We start from the raw sequence: 14,305 nt of genomic DNA, 5'->3' as shown, positions 1-14,305 counted from the left end.
CTGACCCCCAGGCTCTGCTCCATCCCCCCCATGGCACCCCAACCCCCAGGCTCTGCTCCATCCCCCCCATGGCACCCCAACCCCCCAGGCTCTGCCTCAGCCCCCATCTTCCCATGGCACCCCGACCCCCAGGCTCTGCCTCAGCCTCCATCTCCCCATGGCACCCTGACCCCCAGGCTCTGCTCCATCCCCCCCATGGCACCCCAACCCCCCAGGCTCTGCCTCAGCCTCCATTGTCCCATGGCACCCTGACCCCCAGGCTCTGCTCCATCCCCCCCATGGCACCCTGACCCCCAGGCTCTGCCTCAGCCCCCATCTCCCCATGGCACCCTGACCCCCAGGCTCTGCTCCATCCCCCCCATGGCACCCCAACCCCCCAGGCTCTGCCTCAGCCTCCATCTCCCCTTGGCACCCTGACCCCCAGGCTCTGCTCCATCCCCCCCATGGCACCCCAACCCCCCAGGCTCTGCCTCAGCCTCCATCTCCCCTTGGCACCCTGACCCCCAGGCTCTGCTCCATCCCCCCCATGGCACCCCAACCCCCCAGGCTCTGCTCCATCCCCCCCATGGCACCCCAACCCCCCAGGCTCTGCCTCAGCCTCCATTGCCCCATGGCACCCTGACCCCCAGGCTCTGCCTCAGCCCCCATCTCCCCATGGCACCCCAACCCCCCAGGCTCTGCCTCAGCCCCCATCTCCCCATGGCACCCCAACCCCCCAGGCTCTGCCTCAGCCCCCATCTCCCCATGGCACCCCGACCCCCAGGTACTGCCTGAGCCGCACAGCCAGTGGTGTAGCTAGGAGTGGGAATGTCGGGGTGGGGGGCCCAATGTATGGGGGATGGGCAGTGACCGAACGGCTGCCCAGCGCTCTGTTCAGTATGATCGGATGTTCGAATGCTGGGGTGGGGGGAGTATAGCGGGCAGGGCAGGGAGCAGAGAAGGGCTCTGAGTGCTGGGGTGGCCAGTGGACGGGGCGAGCCCCCAGCCCTACAGGCAGGCACAGGTGGAGCTGGGGCAGAGTGTGTGTGGTGGATGGTTGGCACCTGTGCCGGGCCTGGCTGTGGCCAGAGTTGCCCAGGGCTGGGAGAAGTTTGCATGGCTGGGCCGAGGCAGCAACGGGGCCGGCCAGACTATGCCGTCCCCTGCAGGCCGTGGCCTTCTGCAGCCGGGCCCAGAGCCACCCGCACTTCAGCCTGGCGGGCCTGCTCCACAGCCATAGGTCAGGCCTTGCCATGGCTGCCCCCCAAGGCCCCTGCATAGCAACTGGCCAGGTCCCCACACGCAGCCGAGGCACCCACAGACCACTGGGCCCCCCCAGTCCATGCCCGGTCTCCATCTCCTCCCGTGGCCCCTTGCTCGTCTGTCCCTGACCTGCACTGTCAGCGCCCACCTGTGCCCGTGGGGCCTCGCGCTAACTCGTTGGGCCCCCGGCGCCCAGAAAGAGCCACGTCCCTGTGAACACATGCGTCCTGCAGGGCCCTCTGTGCCAGCTGCGAGGGGTGTCTGCCCCATGCCAGGGCCTCCCGGTGGGCCTGAGAGGGGCAAGGGGCAGTGTCACCCCCACCCCCCGAAGCACCCTAACGCTCCTCTCTCTCGCTCTCCGCCCAGGTCTTCGGCCACGGCAAAGCCAACGGGGAGCCCACCTGGGCTCTGCTCCTCACCGCCTGCATCTGCGAGATCGGGATCCTCATCGCCTCCCTGGATGAGGTCGCCCCCATCCTCTCCATGTAGGCAGCACGCTCTGGCTGCGCCCCCCACCCCCACCCCGAGACTGGCCCAGCCACGACACTCCCCCCACTGCAGCTCAGGGCCCAGAGCGCGGCTCCCTGCCCAGCTGATCTGCGTCCTGCGTCCAGTGCCATCGGGATTGGCTGTGTGACACCCATGCCTGCATGGCACCGCTGGGGCTTGCCCGGGCCCCGGCTGAAGGAGAACTCCCGCTGGGGGTGCCAGGGAGGTGTGCCCGCCCCCAGCTGGCAGGAGAGGACAGTCCCACGTGGGATGCGGCCCCTGTCTCTTGGCCAGTGTCAGGGCCACATGGCACCGTTCTGCCAGCTGCCGTTTCCTCCAGAGAGCCTGGCAGCAGCCGGGATCCCCGGGGGCCCTCTGGGACAGCCAGTGCGCGGGCATGGTACCTGCCCGCACCCATCCCTGGGGCTCCTGGGGCCAGGCCGCCGCTGGCCCTGGGTGAGTGGCTCAGGCACTGTCTCCATTTCTCTCCCGCAGGTTCTTCCTGATGTGCTACATGTTTGTCAACCTGGCGTGCGCGGTGCAGACGCTGCTGAGGACACCCAACTGGCGGCCCCGGTTCCGGTATTACCACTGGTGGGTTTGGCCGGCAGGAGGATCCTGCCCCGGGGCCCTGCCCTTCCTGAGGGTGCTGCTGCCACCCTGGCACGCGCCAGCCTTGGGCCAGGGATGGGCTCTGCTGCTTCATGCAGGGGAGCGAGAGCCGTGAGTTCAGGATGCTGCTCCCACTGGCCCACTGGGCAAGGTGGAACAGGCCTGTCCCTCTCGGAGCCTCAGTTTCCCCATGTATGCGCCGATGGAGGCCAAGAGGGGCAACACTACCTGAGGCCGGTTTCACCTGGGCCAACTCTGGCTTCTCCGGGGCCTACGCTTTGCCCAGGCCGCCAGGCTCCCAGACGGAGCAGCATCCCTTCCCCTAAGGTCCCTCCTGGCAGGCTGGGGCTGGCGTCGGGGGACTGCCAGGGCCATGGAGCACCGCAGAGGCAGGTTGGGGCGGAGGTTGGGGAGGTGCCGGGGCAGGGCTCTGCATGCTGGAAGGCTGGTGCTGTGGGACTGGGCTGAGAGCTTCACTCCCCGGGACACTTCACCCTTCACTCCCCAGGACACTCTCCTTCCTGGGCATGAGCCTCTGCCTGGCCCTGATGTTCATCTGCTCCTGGTACTACGCACTTGTGGCCATGCTCATCGCTGGCCTCATCTACAAGTACATCGAATACAGGGGGTGAGTGCGGCGACTCGGGGCATGAGGGGCGGGGAGCTGCTCCTGGGCTCAGGCACCCGCTGCCACAGGGCTGAACGGAGCCCGTGGCAGCCTCCTACGCTCCGTCGCGCTGGGAAACAGCAGATGCCCGGGCTGGAGAAGAGCCGAGTTCTCAGGCCGCTGGGCTGGGAGCCCTGAGCCCTGGCGGCTAGTCCCAGCTCTGCTCTCGGGCGCTCAGGGAGGTCCCCAAACCCCTCGGTGGCTCACCCTGCCCGTAGGCCTGCGGCAGGAGCTCTGACGCTGGCCCCAAGGGAAGTGTGAGATGGGGCGCGGGAGGGCAAGGCTTTGCCTAGCTCACAAGCTGCCACAGTCTTTTTCTGGCCGTTGGACTGTCCGAGCTTCAGTCAATCAGCAGCCAGCCAGCTCCTCCACTGACTCTGGGCTCCAGCTCCTAGCGGGTCCCCATTCTGCCCTCCCAGGGGCCTGGCAGTGCTGCTCTCCCGGCTCCCTATTCCCAGGGAGCAGGCCTGAGAGCCCCCCCGCTCTTTGCCTTTCCTGGTGCCTCCTCTAAGCCCAGCTGCCTCGGAGAGAGCTGCGGGCACCCTGGGACAGGAAACTTGCACTTCTAGTGCTTAGGGCCTTCCACTGGGGACTGTGGCCTGCACCCCCCATGCTGGGCCCTGCCAGGCCTGCCCCTTCGCAGCCTGCTCCAGGCCGCCCCGGCTGCCCTCAGAGGGGAGCTGACCCCAGAGCATGGGCTGGCCTCCAATCCTACCAGGTGCTGAGTTCCCCTGTCCCTCCCCGGCAGAGCGGAGAAGGAGTGGGGCGATGGCATCCGAGGGCTCTCGCTCAGTGCGGCCCGCTACGCTCTGCTTCGGCTGGAGGAGGGTCCCCCGCACACCAAGAACTGGAGGTGAGCGCGGGGCTGTCTCTAGCCAGTAACGGGGCGAAGAGCAGGGAGTGGGTGGTGGGCCGGACACAGCACGGGCACTCAGGAAGCTCCAGAGGAGAGCCCTGCCCCAAGAGCTCACATACTGGGGCCTGGGCGGGGTCGGCGCTGCCTGGGACTGGGGATTGGGGGGAAGGGGGTGCATAGTGTCCCGGGGTCCCCGGGCGATGCTCTGGGACTGCTCCCCATGAAGCCAGTCAGGACTCTGGGGAAGTCTCCTCTCTCTGAGCAGCCTGTCTGCAGGACACACAGCTCACCCAGCTTCCACCTTCCTGGGCTCAGAGCATTCAGCATCCTCTGCCCCTCCGTGCGCTTCCCACAGCGAGTCCGCTCAGGTGGGCTCCTGGGGAAGCCAGAGGGTACTGCCCCTCAACTCCGCAGTCAGACGGGACTCTCAGCCAGCCAGTAAAACAGAAGGTTTATTAGACAACGGGAACATGGTCTAACACAGAGCTTGTAGGTGCAGAGAACAGGACCCCTCTGCCGGGTCCATTTTGGGGGGCAGTGAGCCAGACAACCCCATCTGCACTTCACTCCTCGTCCCCAGCCAGCCCCAAACTGACTCCCCCTCCAGCCCCTCTTCCTCTGGGCTTTGTCCCTTTCCCCGGCCAGGAGGTCACCTGATTCCTTTGTTCTCTAACCCTTTAGCTCTCACCTTGCAGGGGGGAAGGGCCCAGGCCATCAGTGCCAGGAAACAGGGTGTCGGCCATTCTCTGTGTCCAGACCCCTGCACACACCTGCCCTCTAGGGCTCTGCAATGATCATACACCCTTATCCCACTACCTAGATACTTAAGAACTGCCTAGGGGGAACTGAGGCACCCCCACAATATTCAGAGGAAACATTAAGAACAGTCCCGCTTCGGCACATCTCTCCCCGCTTCGAGACGGAACTGAGCGAGGTCACTTTAGCCACTGACCTGGGGAAGTTCGACCCCACCAATGTTTCCATGGATGCCCCAGCATCTCTCCCATTCCTTAGCATCGGCTTGCATCAGCCTCTCACTGAGCCCTGTGTCTGAGGTGTCGGTGAACACTATAAAGGCCTTGGCAAAGTCTGGGTTTACCAGATTTACCACTCCCTGGATTAGAGCCTCCTTCAACGCACAGAGAGCCCTCTGGCACTGCTCGGTCCAGACCAGCTTGTCTGGCTTCACCTTCTTACATAGCTCAGTGATGGGGGCAGCTAGGGAGCTCAAGTGGGGTACAAACCTCCAGTACTACCCCACCATCCCAATAGAGCCCTGGACCTGTTTCTTGGTCTGGGGAACAGGCTACTCTCTGATTATCTTCACCTTATACTTTTAAGCTTTTACCATCAGTCCTGCCTCCTTGAGGCAGCCCAGCACCCTCTTCACCTGGGACACAGACTGTTAACTTACAGAATCAGCATGTTAGAGACTAACCAATTTATTTGAGCATAAGCTTTCGTGAGCTACAGCTCACTTCATCGGATGAAGTGATGAAGTGAGCTGTAGCTCACGAAAGCTTATGCTCAAATAAATTGGTTAGTCTCTAAGGTGCCACAAGTACTCCTTTTCTTTTTGAGAATCAGCATGGAGACATTCCTTTCTCAACATCCTTGTCTCCCCAACATGCTGGCCTAACACAGCCACTTGGTTATAGGACTGTTTAACTTTCTTAACAGCTTTCACTCCATCTGAGACCTTCTCAAAGCTATCCACACTGGATCCTTCAACAGGAAAGTCAGTGGATCCATTCACAACAGAAAATTTCTGGCTGTTAGGAACTGAAACTTTCTTGATTAAATCTCTTTCACACCCTTCAGTTGCAGTAAACTGCTTGCAAAGACTCCATGAGGATTCCTTTACTGAGGAGCTTTTCTATGCAACAATTGACCCTTCTCAGAAATTCTGCCCTTACCCTCTTCACCCAGGGCTTGCTCTAGAGGAACACTTTCCTGAGCAACAACAGACTCTTTCTGGGTCTCACTTAAATCCAGAATCACCTCTGGCCCATCAGGTGGATTGCTACACAATCCCCTTTCAGGCAAACTTACAGACTTCCTAGATAAAAGGTTAGAAGCATTCTCCTTCCCTTTGACACACATAAGTTCAGGAATCTTTTCCTTCTTGCTACAGGTTTCCACACCATCAGTAGGTAACACAATCAAATCACCTTTCTGCTCTCCTTGTGCCCTGGCTAGGATCTCACCCTGATTAGACCGAGTTGCGACACCCTTTCCCAACAACACACTAGCAACAGGCAAAATACAAGCACCAAAATTGTCTGGGCTCTGGGATTTTGCTAGGACACTAACTGGATGCGACCTAATTACAGGGCCATTCTCCCGAGCAGATACAAACTTAGGACCAGTCCCTTCCTCGGCTTTAGCTGAATCCAGAACCAACTCTGAGACAACTGCACGACCCTCAACCATCACAGGCTGAAAGGCCCCTTCTGTCTGCTCCATAAACAATGTCGAGCCTGAGACACAGTCTCCTTTCCCAGACACACAGCTTGAGATCTCATTCCCCTGGTCCCAGCACACAGGGCTGTTCACAGACAACTGCTTGGAGACCGGGGTAGCTCCCTCCATAGGCAAGTCAATACCCCTGACAGACACAGGCACATTTCCTTCACTGTCCCAATTCTCCACCCAGCTAACAGGTAAGGTCCAGGGACACTCATCTGCCACTCTCCTCGCCTTCCCACCCTGCTGACTAGACACAGCCATCAGCTCACAAGGCTGCCTAGGCTCATCCAGACTTCCCTTACCAAGCACCTTCCACTCCCAACAGATAAACTGCTGCTCTTCTCACTACCCTGAGCTACTTCCAGCAAATCACGGTTACCCTTCTCAGGTTCCCTTTTACAAGCTGTGCTCTCAAAGCTCTGTTTTCCTTCCCTTACCAAACTCTGCTTCCACAAGGAACTAGATGTTAAAGTCACTGAGAGACGACAAGTCCTATCCAAAGTGTCTAGAGATGAGAGTAGACCTGCCATCCCCTGCATTCTCGAGAGATTAACTACCCAGCTGTTCTGCTCTGCAGACTCAGCTCCCCAGTCTCCCCTCTCGCTGACTGGGCCTGGGGTCACAGCCCCGCTGAGCCCTGTCCCTCGTCGCTCCCTCCCTGCCATGGGATCACTTCCCAGCAGCGCCTCTGAGCAAGGCAAACCTGGTTGGCAGCCGACCTGACCTGCCCTGCCTGTGGGTCCCCCACTTAGCTGTGGTCTCAGCTCTCCCCATGCTCAGCGCTGCCCTTACTGTCCCCGTGGGGGTAGGCAGTGAGCTCGCTGCTTTGGTCACTGCATCAGAGCCAGCCTGAGCCCCCTCTCCGGTGTGCGAGGGGGCAGGGAGCATCTCTCTGTCCCACCCAGCCCCAGGGGTCTGGTTACAGGCAGGCAGGTAGCCTGAGCCTAGCAGCTCCTCCCCCCTGCCAGCCAGGTCATCTGCATTTTCACTGACCATTTCCCTCTCCGCTGATTGGTTCCCTGGATTCAAATGCAAACCCTTGGCTGTTACAGGAGCAGGGCCTGGATCCTGTCCCAAAGAGACACAGTCACCCCACAACAGGGTCTCGCAGCTGATATCCTGGAGAACCCCAACAGCCAGCCAGCCCCACCCCTCCTGGGTCTGCACAGGGATCTGGGCCATAGGCAGGGCGAGGGGCTTCATCCCTGGGACCCTCACCCAGCTCACACAGCCCCTCAGCATCTGAGGCTGCACCATCCAGGGCCTGACAACAGTTCCCTCTGTCCCAGGATCTCGCCACCCCAGGAATGTCTCCCCATTGACCATCACCTTCCGCTCCCACTGGAGGTCTGAGGGGCCTGCCCCAGGAAACTCCACACAGACGTATAGGTTGGGGTCAGGAGTGGGAGCCTGTCCACCTCCCCACCCATCTGGCTGACGGAGTCTATGGCCTTGGGACCCAGCAAGGGAGCTAGACACGGGGGCTTTTCCACAGGGTCCCCCTGGTTCAAATTTCCAGCCTGCTCAAAGGCAGTGGGGTGGCATCCACATCCCGCCCCTACTTAACCAGGGGCAGCAATGTAGTCTCCAGGTTCCCTGCGGAACTGGCCCCCCGGGGTCTATCCCCACTCACCCCGGGTAGGTCCCCTAGGCCTCTCCGCTCCCCCACCGCCAGTTCATCCTGCTGCTGCTTCTGCAGCTCTTTCTCGGGCTCTCACTGTCTCCCACAGTCCTCTCGCTCCTTCGGGCTCAGCTCCAATCCCGTCCATCTCCGATCCCCCTGTCACGGAGTCCCAGGGCGATGCTCTGGAACGGCTCCCCATGAAGCCAGTCAGGGCTCTGGGGCAGTCGCCTTTCTGTGAGCAGCCTGTCTTCAGGACACACAGGTCACACAGCTTCCACCTTCCTGGGTCTGACCTTGGAGCATTCAGCATCCTCTGCCCCTCCGTGCGCTTCCCCCCAGCAAGTCCACTCAGGCGGGGCTCCTGGGGAAGCCAGAGGGTCCTGCACCCCAACTCCGCAGTCAGACGGGACTCTCAGCCAGCCAGTAAAACAGAGGTTTATTAGATGACAGGAACACGGTCTAACACAGAGCTTGCAGGTGCAGAGAACGGGACCCCTCAGCTGGGTCCATTTTGGGGGGCAGTGAGCCAGACAACCACGTCTGCACTTCACTCCATGTCCCAGCCAGCCCCAAACTGAAACTCTCTCCAGCCCCTCCTCCTCTGGGCTTTGTTCCTTTCCCGGGCCAGGTGGTCACCTGATTCCTTTGTTCTCCAACCCTTTAGCTCTCACCTTGCAGGGGGGAAGGGCCCAGGCCATCCGTTGCCAGGAAACAGGGTGTCGGCCATTCTCTGTGTCCAGACTCCTGCACACACCGGCCCTCTAGGGCTCTGCAATGATCATACACCCTTACCCCACCACCTAGATACTTAAGAACTGCCTAGGGGAAACTGAGGCACCCCCACACTATTCAGAGGAAACCTTAAGAAAATCCCACTTCGTCACATCTCTCCCCCCTTCGAGATCGAACTGAGCGGGGTCACTTTAGCCGGGGAAGTTCGAAGCCACCAACGTTCCCATGGATGCCCCAGCCTTCCTTGGTAGGAGTTACACCAGGCCCTTCCAGTTTCACACCCTCCCTTAGGTCAGGGGTGGTCGATAGCACTCGCAGGCCGCATGTGGGAAGGTTTATGCAGCCCATGCCCTTTGGCCACCCCAAGAATGTCTCCCCATTGACCATCACCTTCTGCTCCCACTGGAGATCCGAGGGGCCTGGCCCCAGGAAACTCCACACAGACAAATAGGTTGGGACCAGGAGTGGGAGCCTGTCCACATCCCCACCCATCTGGATGACGGAGTCTATGGCCTTGGGACCCAGCAAGGGAGCTAGACACCGGGGCTTTTCCGCAGGGTCCCCTTGGTTCAAATCGCCAGCCTGCTCAAAGGCAGTGAGGTGGCATCCACATCCCCCCCTCCTTAACCAGGGGCAGCAATTTAGTCTCGAGGTTCCCTGCGGAACTGGCCCCCCGGGGTCTATCCCCACTCACCCCGGGGAGGTCCCCTAGGCCTCTCCGCTCCCCCACCGCCAGTTCATGCTGCTCCTGCTTCTGCAGCTCTTTCTCGGGCTCTCACTGTCTCCCACAGTCCTCTCGCTCCTTCGGGCTCAGCTCCAATCCCGTCCGTCTCCGATCCCCCGATGGGGAACCCGATCGGGAAGACCCCCATCTGGTCGGGGACAGGAGTCTTGGGGGTGCCTGGCTCCCACTCCAGCTGCTCCCAGATCCTGCTATAGCCCCAGTTGGGGTCAGGAATCTGTTCCTTAGAGTGGTCATCCTCCTCCAGCTGCACGATTAACTGTGCTTTGGTGAACTTTCCAATGTGTAACCCTCTCTTTCTGCACAGGGTTACAATGTCCTTCTTAAGGAGACGGTGACAGACCATCACTCCGCTCCTCCCAAGTTGTTGTGGACTCACAGGCCCGTGTGTTCTCAGCTCCCCACGGTTTCCAGGGAGAACCCCTAGTGTGCCAGCCCTTCTCGAGGTCACCACCTCTTTGCCAGGGTCGAGCTGCAGACTCCTCCGCCCCTTGGACTGCTCACTGCAATCCCCAGGGGAACCCTGTTACTGCAAAAGTCCTTCTCTCTCCCCGGGCCAAGCTGCAGGCTCCTCCGCCCCTGAGACTGCTCACTGCAGTCCCTAGGGGGACCCCATTACTGCACAGTCCTTCTCGCTAGTCACACACTCCCAGGGGTTAACCGCCCCCCGAAACCGCTCCTCTCTGAGCCTTCAGCATGCCTGGTCCTCGGCAATCCCCCTTCGTGTTACTGCTCCCCAGTCACTTACTGCAGGAAGTGCCATCCACGGGGTGCAGTACATCCCACCGCTGCCACCAGTTGTCACGGAGTCCCCGGGCGATGCTCTGGAACTGCTCCCCATGAAGCCAGTCAGGACTCTGGGGCAGTCGCTTTTCTGTGAGCAGCCTGTCTTCAGGACACACAGCTCACACAGCTTCCACCTTCCTGGGTCTGACCTCGGAGCATTCAGCATCCTCTGCCCCTCCGTGCGCTTCCCACAGCGAGTCCGCCCAGGCAGGCTCCTGGGGAAGCCAGAGGGTCCTGCACCCCAACTTCGCAGTCAGACAGGACTCTCAGCCAGCCAGTAAAACAGAAGGTTTATTAGACGACAGGAACATGGTCTAAAACAGAGCTTGCAGGTGCAGAGAACGGGACCCCTCAGCTGGGTCCATTTTGGGGGGCAGTGAGCCAGACAACCCCATCTGCACTTCACTCCATGTCCCAGCCAGCCCCAAACTGAAACTCCCTCCAGCCCCTCCTCCTCTGGGCTTTGTTCCTTTCCCGGGCCAGGTGGTCACCTGATTCCTTTGTTCTCCAACCCTTTAGCTCTCACCTTGCAGGGGGGAAGGGCCCAGGCCATCAGTTGCCAGGAAACAGGGTGTCGACCATTCTCTGTGTCCAGACTCCTGCACACACCTGCCCTCTAGGGCTCTGCAATGATCATACACCCTTACCCCACCACCTAGATACTTAAGAACTGCCTAGGGGAAACTGAGGCACCCCCACACTATTCAGAGGAAACATTAAGAACAGTCCCACTTCCTCACACCCCCGATGGGGAACCCGATCGTGAAGACCCTCGTCTGGTCGGGGATAGGAGTCTTGGGGATGCCTGGCTCCCACTCCAGCTGCTCCCAGATCCTGCTATAGCCCCATTAGGGTCAGGAATCTGTTCCTTAGAGTGGTCATCCTCCTCCAGCTGCACGATTAACTCTGCTTTGGTGAACTTTCCAATGCGCAACCCTCTCTTTCTGCACAGGGTTACAGTGTCCTTCTTAAGGAGATGGTGACAGGCCATCACTCCGCTCCTCCCAAGTTGTTGTGGACTCACAGGCCTGTGTGCTCTCGGCTCCCCACAGTTTCCAGGGAGAACCCTTAGTGTGCCAGCCCTTCTCGAGGTCACCACCTCTTTGTCAGGGTCGAGCTGCAGACTCCTCTGCCCCTGGGACCGCTCGCTGCAATCCCCCAGGGGACCCTGTTATTGCAAAAGTCCTTCTCTCTCCCAGGGCCAAGCCGCAGGCTCCTCCACCCCTGAGACTGCTCACCACAGTCCCCAGGGGGACCCCATTACTGCACAGTCCTTCTCGCAGGACACACACTCCCAGAGGTTAACCGCCCCCCAAAACCGCTCCTCTCTGTGCCTTCAGCACGCCTGGTCCTCGTCAATCCCCCTTCGTTTTACTGCTCCCCAGTCACTTACTGCAGGAAGCGCCATCCATGGGGTGCAGTACATCCCATCTCTGCCACCAGTTGTCACGGAGTCCCCGGGCGATGCTCTGGAACTGCTCCCTATGAACCCGGTCAGGACTCTGGGGAAGTCTCCTCTCTGGGAGCAGCTTGTCTGCAGGACACACAGCTCACCCAGCTTCCACCTTTCTGGGTCTGACCTCGGAGCATTCAGCCTCCTCTGCCCCTCCGTGCGCTTCCCACAGCGAGTCCGCCCAGGCGGGGTCCTGGGGAAGCCAGAGGGTCCTGCACCCCAACTTCGCAGTCAGACGTGACTCTCAGCCAGCCAGTAAAACAGACGTTTATTAGATGACAGGAACGGGTCTAACACAGAGCTTCTAGGTACAGAGAACCAGACCCCTCAGCTGGGTCCATTTTGGGGGGCAGTGAGCCAGACAACCCCATCTGCACTTCACTCCTCATCCTCAGCCAGCCCCAAACTGACTCCCCCTCCAGCCCCTCCTCCTCTGGGCTTTGTCCCTTTCCCGGGCCAGGAGGTCACCGGATTCCTTTCTTCTCCAACCCTTTAGCTCTCACCTTGCAGGGGGGAAGGGCCCAGGCCATCTGTTGCCAGGAAACAGGGTGTCGGCCATTCTCTGTGTCCAGACCCCTGCACACACCTGCCCTCTAGGGCTCTGCAACGATCATACACCCTTATCCCACCCTCTAGATAGTTAAGAACTGCACAGGGGAAACTGAGGCACCCCCACACTATTCAGTGGAAACATTAAGAACAGTCCCACTTCATCACACCCTGGTCCTTTGCTCTGCAACAATTACACCCCCTTATCCTACCACCTAGAGACTTAAGAAATGCCTAGGGGAAACTGAGGCACCACTACCGTATTCAGAGGAAACATTAAGAACAGTCCCACTTCGTCACAAAAGGGGCAGAGGGTTTGAGCTCTGGGGTGCAGACGGCTGGGGGCACCTGTTGCACGTGCTGGGCTGCGCCCTAGGGTTGTGTGACGGGGGAGCATGGCAGGCACTGGATGGAGGGTCATTGATCCCCTGGGGCGGGTGTGGTACGGGATGTGGGGGCTTTGCATGGCCAGTGTTTAACCCCAGGGTGTTCCCTTCCCAGGCCTCAGCTGCTGGTTCTGGTCCGAGTGGATCAGGAGCAGAACGTGGTGCACCCGCAGCTCCTGTCTCTCACCTCGCAGCTCAAAGCCGGCAAGGGGCTGACAATTGTGGGCTCTGTGCTGGAAGGGACCTTCCTGGAGAATCACCTGCAGGCCCAGCGGGCGGAGGAGGTGAGGGCAGCACCGCCCCTGGTGCCACTTCCCTTCCTCAGTCACCGGCTACCCCCTCACCCGGCTACCCCCCCACCAAGGGCTGCAGCCCATGCAGGAGCTCTGTGCCACGGTGTGCTGCCATGGGGCCTCTCCCCTGGCCTGGGAGCAGAGGGACACTTCCTGGCTGCGCACTTCCTCCCAGGGCCTTGCAAAGCTCCCAGATCCCCCTCCCCACACCTGCAGTAGCCTGGCCTGCCTCCACCCCCACTTGGCACGACTGTCGGGTGTGCCTGCCGCCATGGGCCGCAGCCGGCTCACAGCAGCTGGCACCGGACGGCCCCAGGGGAGCATGGCCCTGGGACCCTGGCATCCCCACTGGGCCAGGTCTCACTGTGACCCCAGCCTGCTGGGCCCGCTGGCGGGATGGTGCAGGGAAAGCTGGGATTAGAGCAGAGGGGGCAGATGTGTGGGAGCTGAGAGCTGCTGTGACGCAGGCCAACAGCCTCGGCTTCTGTCTCACTGACCTCTGCAGACACGTCCATCACCAGAAAGCGGGAGGGGAGGGAGGGATGTGCATGGGGAGGGTGGGAGGCTGGGCATAGAGTGGGGGGGGGATGTGCTCGGAGGGGGGAGCTGGGGTGTAGAGTGTGGGGGTATCACGGAGTCCCCGGGCGATGCTCTGGAACTGCTCCCTACGAAGCCAGGCAGGACTCTGGGGGAGTCTCCTCTCTCTGAGCAGCCTGTCTGCAGGACACTCAGCTCACCCGGCTTCCACCTTCCTGGGTCTGACCTCGGAGCATTCAGCCTCCTCTGCCCCTCCGTGCGCTTCCCACAGCGAGTCCACCCAGGCGGGGTCCTGGGGAAGCCAGAGGGTCCTGCCCCCCAACTTCGCAGCCAGACGGGACTCTCAGCCAGCCAGTAAAACACAAGGTTTATTAGACGACAGGAACATGGTCTAACACAGAGCTTGTAGGTGCAGAGAACCGGATCCCTCAGCTGGGTCCATTTTGGGGGCAATGAGCCAGACAACCATGTCTGCCCTTCACCCCATGTCTCCAACCAGCCCCAAACTGAAACTCCCTCCAGCCCCTCTTCCTCCGGACTTTGTCCCTTTCCCCGGGCCAGGAGGTCACCTGATTCCTTTGTTCTCCAACCCTTTAGCTCTCACCTTGCAGTGGGGAAGGGCCCAGGCCATCTGTTGCCAGGAAACAGAGTGTAGGCCATTTATGTACCTTGGCCCTTTGCTCTGCAACAATTACACCCCCTTATCCCACCAGCTAGAGACGTAAGAAATGCATAAGGGAAACCGAGGCACCCCTACAGTATTCAGAAGAAACATTAAGAACAGTCCCACTTCGTCACAGGGGGGATGTGCTTGGAGGGGGGAGCTGGGGTGGAGAGTGTGGGGAGTGTATGTGCTCGGGGGGGCAGC

At 60.6% G+C, this 14,305-nt stretch overlaps 1 protein-coding gene across 3 annotated transcripts in view; it reads left to right on the top strand.

Annotated features, from left to right (window-relative positions):
• SLC12A5 (solute carrier family 12 member 5) overlaps positions 1-14,305 on the top strand; it is a 111,936-nt gene that overhangs the window by 73,187 nt on the left and 24,444 nt on the right. For all 3 annotated transcript variants that reach the window (XM_073309669.1, XM_073309668.1, XM_073309670.1), the window contains exons 13-17: positions 1,609-1,727; positions 2,227-2,325; positions 2,852-2,971; positions 3,759-3,863; positions 12,723-12,891. In XM_073309669.1, coding sequence (XP_073165770.1) covers positions 1,609-1,727; positions 2,227-2,325; positions 2,852-2,971; positions 3,759-3,863; positions 12,723-12,891 — 612 coding nt within the window. The remainder of the gene's footprint in view (positions 1-1,608; positions 1,728-2,226; positions 2,326-2,851; positions 2,972-3,758; positions 3,864-12,722; positions 12,892-14,305) is intronic.

Source organism: Lepidochelys kempii, chromosome 13 (assembly GCF_965140265.1).
Source record: "Lepidochelys kempii isolate rLepKem1 chromosome 13, rLepKem1.hap2, whole genome shotgun sequence".
NCBI lineage: Eukaryota > Metazoa > Chordata > Testudines > Cheloniidae > Lepidochelys > Lepidochelys kempii.
This window is presented reverse-complemented; position numbering and strand designations above follow the sequence as displayed.